This window comes from Halichondria panicea, chromosome 8, assembly GCF_963675165.1.
Source record: "Halichondria panicea chromosome 8, odHalPani1.1, whole genome shotgun sequence".
NCBI classification, from domain to species: Eukaryota; Metazoa; Porifera; class Demospongiae; order Suberitida; family Halichondriidae; genus Halichondria; species Halichondria panicea.
This window is the reverse complement of record NC_087384.1, coordinates 565015-575761: the sequence shown is the minus strand read 5'-3', so window position 1 is coordinate 575761 and position 10747 is coordinate 565015. Positions and strand designations below refer to the sequence as shown.

The following is a 10747-nucleotide window of genomic DNA, read 5'->3' as shown; positions in this document are numbered from 1 at the left end:
CCGCAAAACAGGGCTCGGCTATTTATAGGTGATGCAGTTGTAGTGGTTTTGCTGTAGCAGTGAGAACGTCTTATTTTGTCCCTTAGAAAGCAGTACTGCAGCCGTAGCCTCTGTTAGTCATATAGAACACTTAGAACTCCACTAGAAGAAAAATTAGCACTAGAACAACTCATTTTCTAGAAGAACATTGAATTGCACAAAAATAGTCCTGAATTTTGCATCGTTTCTAGTATAGCACTGCACATCATATCATTGAAGAGAATGCCTGTCCCAGCAGAAGTAGAGTGCCCCAAGCAACAGAACATTGATCCTGCACCATTGCCTCAGAGCAGCTCAGAGGAGAGTCAACTGGAAGAAGGAGGCAGCAATGGCACTGCATCTCCAGTTGAAGGCACAGTGCATGGAGAAAAGCAGCAAAGGTATGTGCATACCATATTAGCATGATGTATTGACTTTATTTAGGCTATTCTGTGCACTGGGTGCAGTTGTGTGGTATGCATAGTGCAGTGGATGTGTAATAGCACTCATTTTTAACGGCTTTGTGTGTTTGCGACACCTTCGATTCACATTCAATCTAGCTATATCTCACCTATTTGTATTCTAAATTATCGCTGCACATTCTCCACAACTATTCACTCAATTGTTTTCTCTTCCTCCTCCCCTGTATATAGCAAACTGTTTGTGGGTGGATTGGCTGATTCTGTTAATGAAGGTATTATATATTGAATGTTTGCTTCCAAGTATGCAGCAATGCTATATATATATAATTATAGTTCCCATACCTAAGGAACACATGCAGTTTGAATATACCTTATTATCAATCAGGAGGAAGGTAGCTATAGCTATCATATGGTTTAGGGTATCAGCATGGTAGTCTTATGAATACGTGAAACCTTCTTATTCCTGAGATAGGTGAGGCAGTTCGTCCTGTCTGTTTCTACGGGTTCCCAGCTTGTTGACATTCCTGACCTCAAAACTAGCTTGTATGGTTTTAGTACCTAAGAAAAAAAGTTGCTGACATTATTTTATTTTTTGCAGAAAAACTGAGAGAGGCATTTAAATCGTATGGTATCATATCCGAGTGCAAGGTGATGAAGGAAATAGCACCACCACACAAATCAAGGTGAGCCCTCCCTCACAATAAGCTACTATGCAAGTTCCTTTTTAGACTTGTGCTGTTATCAGTTTAGGATGGCATTGTACGTATTATTGTGGCCTCGTTTCAGCTGTCTATTGTTTCCAACGTGTTCTCTTTAGGCTTCCCTGGTATTAGCTTGTAAAGACCAATAATAATAATAGTTTGAAACAACTTGACAATGTACTACATGTATCTCCCTTGAGGGGCATTGACTGGACCTGCAGTTGAATAGATCACTATGTAGTGGTTTTAGAGGGTTGAATGAAACTATTCAAAGAAGCTTCTTAATTTGAGTATACACGTGTATATATTTGTACCTTAAAATTCAATCTGCATCCACTATACTGTTACCCCACATAGTAGCATCTCAGCTTTGCTTTGTTGAAAGGCTTTGTGTAAAACTGTGTTGCTGTATTTGTTGGGATATTGCAAGCACAAACAAACTCCATTCTCTTTCAAATCATTTCACTTTCAGGGGTTTTGGATTTGTAACGTTTGATGGTCCTGACTGCCTAGCCAAGGTCCTCAACACACACAAGACCGAGCCCATCATCATCGACAATAAAGAGGTAGGTTTCTTATATATTCATTTTCCTGTTGTGCTCTTTCCTTGATTGATATATTTAAATTGAAGGTGCAAGCTTATCATTCGTTGTTGTGTTAATGCAAGTGATTGTTAGGATGGTTATTAATAATAATATACAAACTAGCTATAATACAGTTAACCCTTTGCTCACTGAAGGCCTTTAACCCTTTGCTCACAGATTGACCCTAAGGAGGCCGTCCCTCAAAAGAAGCCAAGTAACAAGGTACTGCATGTGCATACTATAGGCAGTAAGTATCTGAAGGTCAATGGTGGACTGCATGCTACAATCTATATAGCCTCGTGTCTAAAGTGACCTCCTATAGACAATTCATGTCCAGTGGAGCGTATTTCACGCAATAGCATAATTCATACTACCCTAGGGGTGATATGAATTCCCTTATTTTGCTAGCGACACGCCCCCTTTTTTATCCATGGGGCACGAAGGTATGAGATAAATATTCATTGTTTGAACATTTCCTTGAATGGATTTGTAGCCTGTGTGGGTATGTACTTCCCGTATTCATTATAGTACAAACTGAAGTGGGGGTGTGTCTTAATTAAAGGGGCAAGCTCTTGACAATTCTTATTGTAATTTTGGTGTATAATTATATTCATAGCTCCTTGTTAGTGAGGTAGAATGAAAGGCAGGTTCAACATGACCATATATGGGCAGAGCTAATTTTGAAATATGTTACAAAGAAACTCATTGTAAATTCCATGTACAGTAATTGGCCCAGGAAAGTTATCATAGCCCAATCACACAACCTACACTAGGTATTATACCTAGGATTGAATTAGGGCCTTTGCAGTACTGACCAACATCTGTAGGCAGTGCCAGGATGAGACTGACTATTGGGCACATTGTTGAGTAATTACCCCATACATTCCTGATACACCCTCATGATAGCTGATCTGACCACAAGATTGTGTGGATACCCAGTTTCAGTAGCTCTGGTTCATCACTGAACAGCACCTGTTATTTCGTGGTCCCCAAATATTTTGAGTTCACTAAGTTCAATATTTTTGTCATTCTTTGAACAAGTTGGAAGTTGTACCTACATGTATTGATTGTTCTGAATGTGAAGGAGTGTGTGTGTGCCTTTAGTAGAAGCTGTTACACTCTACTGTGTGTTAATTCTGATAGCTATTCAGTTGGAGTACGTACACACGTACCATTGAGGTGGTTGTCAACACTTGGGTGACTGTGTTTGTCTACTGCAGGTGAAGAGGATATTTGTGGGTGGTGTGAGCTCTGACAGCGTCAACGACGATCTTAAAAACTATTTCGAACAGTTTGGCAAAGTAAGCACTATGTACAGGGAAGTAGCCAAGCTATACATGTGTTGATGGTTGCATGGTTGCATGCTGCTATTGAGACCAGGTGCACTCAGTATTGAATTGATGGTATATCCATGCATTCAAATGAGCTTCTATTGAGACCACTAGCATACCAAGAACCAACCCCCCCTCTCTATTGAGACCACTTCCTGTACTCTTAACCTCGTGGAGGGACAAGCACTTTTTGTGGAACCTTTTAGAAGCCCTTGATTATAAGCATATGCGTATTTCACTGTAGTAGGAACAAGAGTTTATTAGGATTCCTAATTCCTAATGAACTCTTGGTAGGACTCATGTGTTTTATAAATGCAGTATTTCATTGTCATCAAGCCATACGACTTGTTTTATTATTGTTCTCAGGTGACTGACTACCAACTCATGTACGACAGGAACACACAAAGACACCGAGGTTAGCCCGTAAAAACATAACATACAAAAACATTCGTGTTTCGTACACTACACAATTGACAAACAGTTTCACATAGCTGAATGCTATTACAACATCCCTTCCTTGCTATTATTACAATATCTCTTCCTTGCTATTATTACAATATCTCTTCCTTGCTATTATTATATCCCTTCCTTGTTATGTACAATGTAGTAGTTGTTTTAGTGCCTGCATGTACATACATCATTCAGTGGCTAGAATAACACAGAGTGGAGGAGGGGCCATGCAGTCCTGTGGGTGCATTTAATGGAGTAGCTAGAAATTCACTCATAATTATACTGCCATTCCCGAGATTCTGACATTCTTTTCTGGGGGAAATTCAATTTAAAGCTGCATGTATAATAGTACTTTTGATTTGTCTTCCAATTAACTGTACTATACTAATTGTTAGAGTGAGTGTAATTCCCGAGTGACCCTGGTGTACTCGACTGGTAAATTACGTCCATTTAAGCCAATGACTATTCTGTAGTGGTTATTGCATTGTTGAAATGTCAACCTAATGATCCTAGAAACCTGCACATTCCATCATCTCCATTACCAAGTATCTATGTGGAAACAGTTTAAAGAGAGAAGTGTCTAGTGTCTAGTGTAATATGATACGTCTTACTTTAGGAAAAAATCTTTGTTTGTCTTCAGAAGTACTTCTCGTAATTAAAGTATTCATTACTGAGATTGTAGTGCACTGTAAGGCTTGTGTGTACACACAGTCTTTATAATTATGCTTTTATTAGGTTTTGGATTTGTAAGCTTTGAAACTGAAGAGCCAGCTGAGAAAGTGTGCAGCATTCAATACCACGACATCAAGGGAAAGAAGGTACACAAAAACCTTATTGTGTGTGCTTAATGTGTGTGTGTGTGTGTGGAGGGGGATAACCTTATTGCTTGGTGTGTGTGTGTGTGTGTGGGGGGGGGGAGGGGATAACCTTGTGTGGTATATTGTAACTATCTTACTCTAACCACTTACTGGACAGGATTGTGGGTATGCACTCAGGATAAATTATAACTAATTTTATTGCCAAATCCAGTCATGTGACTGTACTTTAAATAACTTATTGCACAGTGAAGTCCGCAAGAAGTTGTATCAGGAGTGTATGAAGACACTCCTGGTTGTATATTGCACACTTTTTATAATTCATCACTATTCAGCCATCTCAAAGGTGGAGCTTGAAGTTAGGTAACTTTTTCTAGCCTGAAACCTAGCTTGAAGAGGGTTTGTAGCTTCGTGATCAGCAATAAAACCTTTAACACACTTAGCTAGCCATGTTAATGCTGGTGCACTTGATGATGCAATAATGCTCTAGTGGAGGTTGAGTACTATGCTCGGTTAGTTGGGTGGATCTTCACAGCTGGCTCGGTGAGTATTACGCTCTCAGCATTAGTAACCTCAAGCATTATTTTATCATCCTCTGTGCACACATTAAAACACTTATTGCTAGCTAAGTGTGATATAAATATTACTTATATCTTTTTAGCTATAACATGTGCTGCCCTTAACTGCCCTATGTGTGTGTGTCTACAGGTGGAGGTAAAGGTGGCACAGAGTAAGGAAGCATTGGCTATGCAGACCGGAAAGGGCAGAACTAACAACGGTCGCAATGGATTCGGTAATAACTTGTTTTTTGCCCTTCATTTACTCCTTGGCATGCTTCATCTAAGCTATGCTGTGTTATGGCATGTATGTACAAGTACGTAGGTACTTGCCAACAATTCCTCATAGAGTGGTTTTTAAGCTAATGTTTGTGGCTGTGTTTTGGTTGACCACTGGCCCTTAGCAAGTGTACCCCTGGCTTCAGAGCTCATTAACCATTATACTGTAGAAGCTTTGGAATTCGATTAATTTGGTGAGGTGACAGTACCATACTTAATTAGATGCTCCAAATTTAGGTGATGGGGATGCACAAGTTACTCTACCATTTCAGCAAAATATAGTCTAGTCTACTATAGCTGGCCAATGATTAACAATCAACATGATTCTGGATTTCAATCACTCATTTGCTTGATGTCCTGGATACTATAGTTATGTAGGATGTGATGTAGCGTGTGTGTGGTCCAGAGCATAGACTCCTCTGCATGCACTAAAGTCATCCACAGGAAATCTGAGAAATGACTCAAACTTTTGATATGTTGTGGTGAGCTTTATTTCATAGTCTCTCTCCTCCCCCACACCAGGAAACAACTACATGTACCCCGGCTCCTTTGGTCCCTCCCAGAACCAGTACTACCCACCCTCACCCACCTACGCTCCTGGTAAGTCTTGTATCTATATCTGCATGCTCCCCGGTAATCCCTGCATGCTTGTATCTATATATCTGCTCTCCTGGTAAGGCTTGTATCTATACCTGTTTCTGGTAAGTTCCTGCATGTTTGCTTGCATGTGTCTACCTGCTCTCTAGAGTATAAGAAATGTTTTGCTAGTGTAAGTCACTGCAACTTGTGTACTAGCTAGCTCTTAATTACATAGGAATGTGTCTATCATCTCTCCTCTCTCCTTTAAGAGATCGTTATTTAACCCTAGCTGCTATGAGATGCGTCTGTACTAGATACATGTACCTTCTTTCAGTGTGTGTGTGTGTGTGTGTGTGTGTGTGTGTGAGTGTGTGTGTGTGTGTGTGTGTGTGTGTGTGTGTGTGTGTGTGTGTGTGTTGCATGGTGGCATGCCTGCCTATAGGAAGGAACACATATACCGCAGCTACAATAAACTTCTTTGAAAGCATGTTGTTTTGATGCATACCATTTGGTAGGAACCTTTGCGATGGGTTTCAACAGTTCATTTGACAGCTGGTTAATGGTCCTGTATACAGTAGAGTAAATATTGAACTACGGTGTATATAGGAAAGGTCCGCTGTACAGGTATGCAGTGTGGTACAAGCAGTGTTGTACTTCTGTGTAAACATACTATGTACAGTGAGTCAACTATAAGCATCTGTGCTATGTTTGTTCCTAGGGCCTTTTCAATACTACAGTTGTGTGTTTGTAGATTCAGTATAACTTTCATTTCTTACTTCCTAGCACTTAAAGATTCCTACACGCACTGCCTCTAGCCCTGACAATTAATGTATGGACCTTTCATCTACCTTACATACATATAATTATATATGTCTCCCTTTAAGCCTGTAGTTGTTCTTTCATAATATCCAATAACTTAAGTCTGTTGTGTTTGGCTTCAACTGTGCCAAATGTGTCATTAGCTCAGAGTTTGTTGAAACAAAAGCCCACAACATATTTGGCCAATTATCGTCCACTCAAATGTAAAGTAACTGACCACTATACAATATTAGGAACATTAATCGCTTTCGCTTTGTCTGCCACTAAATGTGAGATCCAGTATCTATAGTTACTCGAGTTTCAATATTGGCATATAGTTACAGCTGTTTAGGAGGTACACTCATTAGAAGCTTCAAGTTACGTTGCTAGCTACGTGCACTCCTTAGAAGCTTCAAGTTAGGTTGCTAGCTGCGTGCACTCATTAGAAGCTTCAAGTTAGGTTGCTAGCTGCGTGCACTCATTAGAAGCTTCAAGTTAGGTTGCTAGCTGCGTGCACTCATTAGAAGCTTCAAGTTAGGTTGCTAGCTGCGTGCACTCATTAGAAGCTTCAAGTTAGGTTGCTAGCTGTGTGCATTATGAGGTGGTTAGTTGCATTAGGAGGTGGTACTGGTATGTGTAGTGTTTTCAAGCTAATGAAGCCTGAAATAATCTCGTACTATATTTGAGCCTAAATGCTTTCGTCACATTCTTTACAAAATTGAATTAATTTGAAGGCTACCTGATAGCATGCAAGCACGCCTTTTATAGTATATAGTGTCTGCTTCTATTACCCAATGTTGCCATGGTAGAGTATATCTCACTAAAAGGCTATTCATTTCTCTAGCCTAAAGTTGGCCGCTATAAATAGATCAGTTTAGATCATATTGTTAAGTGGTAGACTGGTTGCCAGCGTTGCTATGATACCAGCCGATGAATTTGATTGGGTAATTCACAAGCATATAGAAAACAAACACAACTCGGTACTATAAAGTGTGTTTTGTAAACACAGCGCTTGAGTGACCTTTTATAGAAATGTTTGGCTCTGACGAGACCATTATCAAAATCAATCATGAAAGTATAATAATAATAGAGGGGGATAATTTCCAAGGCAACCCTTGTCAAGATTTATTGTCTGAAGTTTTACCATAGATTGAAAAGGAAGGGGATTGGAAACGACCAGGCCTCCCTGTGTAAATGGTTGAAACACTCTGCGTTATGATTTCGCGCTCGCAATTATTTTTGTTTTGACCGTTGATCTGGTTGTATTTCAACTGTTTCTAGCTCTCCTATCCACTAGCGATCACTCAGAGGCTGGGAGGTTACTCTAGAGAAGTAAGTTTACACCACTGACAAGCTCTAACTTGTCTAAGTCCGCTGTCTTTACTCTGTTTTTAGTTTTTGTTGAGTATAGCTTGAATTACTCCATGTCAACTTTTCTCTTTCCCTGCTGCGAAGCCTAAACAGCAAAAGACATTGCTTGACTTGGTTATTATGTATCTAAGTGCTATATAGAATGGCTTCATGCCATGGATAAGCTGTACTGTTCATAAACGTTTGCAGTATAGTCCTTCAAACTGCTTTAGTATACTTTTAGACACACCACGGGCCTTGACCTCTCACGACTTCATAGTAAGGGCTATTCCTTCTTTTATAGCATTTATTTGTTTAGTGATAGTGGTTGCGTTGCTTAGTCGACCTTTTAGAGCTATATTCTCTTTACTTTTTAGAATATTCAACATTAAAAGTGATCAATTTCACCATTTCTATGTACAGCACATTGTATGGCAGCCAAGACAGGTAATGAGCATGCTGACTGTAAAATAATCCCTTTGTAGTTTTAGCCACGCCCTATAACGCGGAGTGTTTCACGCAAACATTTTCGTTTTCAATCCCCTTCCTTTTCAATCTATGGTTTTACCCACTACAAATTAAATCTATGATCTGATAATTATATAAAACCACTTTTCATTCGGTTTTCATTTTTAATTATATTATCAGATTTTTGGTAAAGGCAGTATACTATGTATTGTACGTTGTCAATGTTAAGAATGATAGGCTCGATTGTTAACACAAGCTAACCTCGACTCCCCTCCCTACAGACTATAATATGGCGATGGGAGGATATGCTGCGCCCCCTTTTATCTACAACGGGATGAGGAAGCCGATGAGAGGTGGGAAATCTCAGGACTACCCTCAACAGTTCCCTGCCTACATGTACGGTGGCTGGGCGGAGCCTAACCGCGGCTTCTACGGTCCCCCTGCCTATGGTAGCATGCCGTTCATGTTCCGTGGTCACCCTGGTATGGAGATCATCCCAACATCAGGAGTGGATTATATGACTGATCAGTTTCAAGGTTCGTTTTGTGTATTATGACCGATCAGTTTCAAAACATTGTCAACACAAGTGTAGATATCATCTTATGTTTCGACATAATTATCGGTAGTTTACATACTTCTATGCATGTCACTGTTTTGCCTAGAGGGTGATACATGTAGTTGAAGATTTCTGTTATTCTACATGTGAGAGCTACATCTTATACATGCCAAATTAAGACAGCGGAGACCTTTCATTAATAACCTTTAGGAAACAAAGTTTTGGCTATTATACAGTGGTGGTCTTTGTTGAGGGGTTGTTTTGTACACAAACTATTCATTTGGGACCTGCCCTTTATATCACTTTCTTCAGCAGTGGCCATTCCACTGTATATTGTTCAATGCTTCATTATTTCCCCCTCCCCACACAACACACACACACACACACACAGGCATAGCGCTGGGTGCGTACCCACCATCCCCTATGGGTCAGTACCCTCCCATGAACCACATGGCAGGGGGTGTGGGACATGTGAGTGACGGCAACTCGAGCAGCTCCCCCCCAGAGCTATCCCCCACGGCTACCTCTGCCTCGGCTAACACCTACAACGCACAGGTATGTATGGAGGGGATCTTATCCTAGCTTAGATAGTAGCAATTGGAGTGAGATTGAACACGCATTATTTTATTACGCATCTAGGACTTAGATTGTAAATATTTAGTATAAACATATCGTAGTTGAGAGGCCCCTTAAATGTACAGTACATGAACATCATTTTGGCCAAGCATACATGTATTACCATAACTCCTAGCCATCCTTCAACCCTCTCACACACACGTCACCCCCTCCCCCCTCACACACACACACATCACCCCCTCCCCCCTCACACACACACACATCACCCCCTCCCCCCTCTCACACACACACATCACCCCCTCCCCCCTCTCACACACACACACATCACCCCCTCCCCCCACACACACACACACACACATCACCCCCTCCCCCCTCTCACACACACACACATCACCCCCTCCCCCCACACACACACACACACACATCACCCCCTCCCCTCACACACACACACATCACCCCCTCCCCACACACACACACACACATCACCCCCTCCCCCCTCACACACACACACATCACCCCCTCCCCCCTCACACACACACACATCACCCCCTCCCCCCTCACACACACACACACATCACCCCCTCCCCCCTCACACACACACACACACATCACCCCCTCCCCCCCCACACACACACACAGGTCCCTGCCTACACAGGTGGCACTGGTACCCAAAGCTCTTACAATGGCACTGGCAATGGCAGCAGCACTAACTACTGACCAGAGAACTCCTTGTAAGGATCGTCGGTACCTTTGTCTAATCGTGAAATGGACATTACACATACAACACTTTATAGATAATTATCATAATTTCATTTAAAGGCCTTTACTCTCATAATTTTTTTTAAACCACAACTTTGTACGTGTAACTATGCTTATTCCCTTATTTGTACAAAAGGCTTGATTGTGTGATGGTCCCACACAGTGCCAGGGTAAAGAACCACATCTGATGTTCATTGCATGGTGTGTAAAGGCCATATAATAATTATTATTATTATTGACAAGTTCTTAATAGGATTTTCCAATTAATTTGTGCTCTCATAATAAAGAATTGCACCAATATTATTATTATAGTATTCACACACATAATTATGGCAAATGGCTTTCATTTTAAATTGTTGTGAACTCCCATTTTGTTATTTTTACAGCCTTGTAATTGTGTGTCTAACTGATCGATATGTTTCTTGCTCTTGTTGAAAGTGGTGAACTGGATCCATTAATAACATGTGGTCATCGAACTCAAAAATGATAGCAGATAAAAATTAG

The 10747-nt window shown here is 40.8% G+C and overlaps 1 protein-coding gene across 1 annotated transcript; it reads left to right on the top strand.

The window, feature by feature from the left end:
* The first annotated feature begins 40 nt into the window (after positions 1-40).
* Positions 41-10680, top strand: LOC135339374 (RNA-binding protein Musashi homolog 1-like). The gene is made up of 13 exons (XM_064535451.1): positions 41-419; positions 672-712; positions 1039-1123; positions 1614-1707; positions 1903-1947; positions 2946-3026; positions 3423-3471; positions 4242-4324; positions 5030-5114; positions 5680-5757; positions 8634-8888; positions 9300-9463; positions 10124-10680. The coding sequence occupies exons 1-13, from the start codon at positions 262-264 to the stop codon at positions 10199-10201; spliced, it is 1296 nt and encodes a 431-aa protein (XP_064391521.1). The 5' UTR covers positions 41-261; the 3' UTR covers positions 10202-10680.
* The last annotated feature ends 67 nt before the right edge of the window (positions 10681-10747 follow it).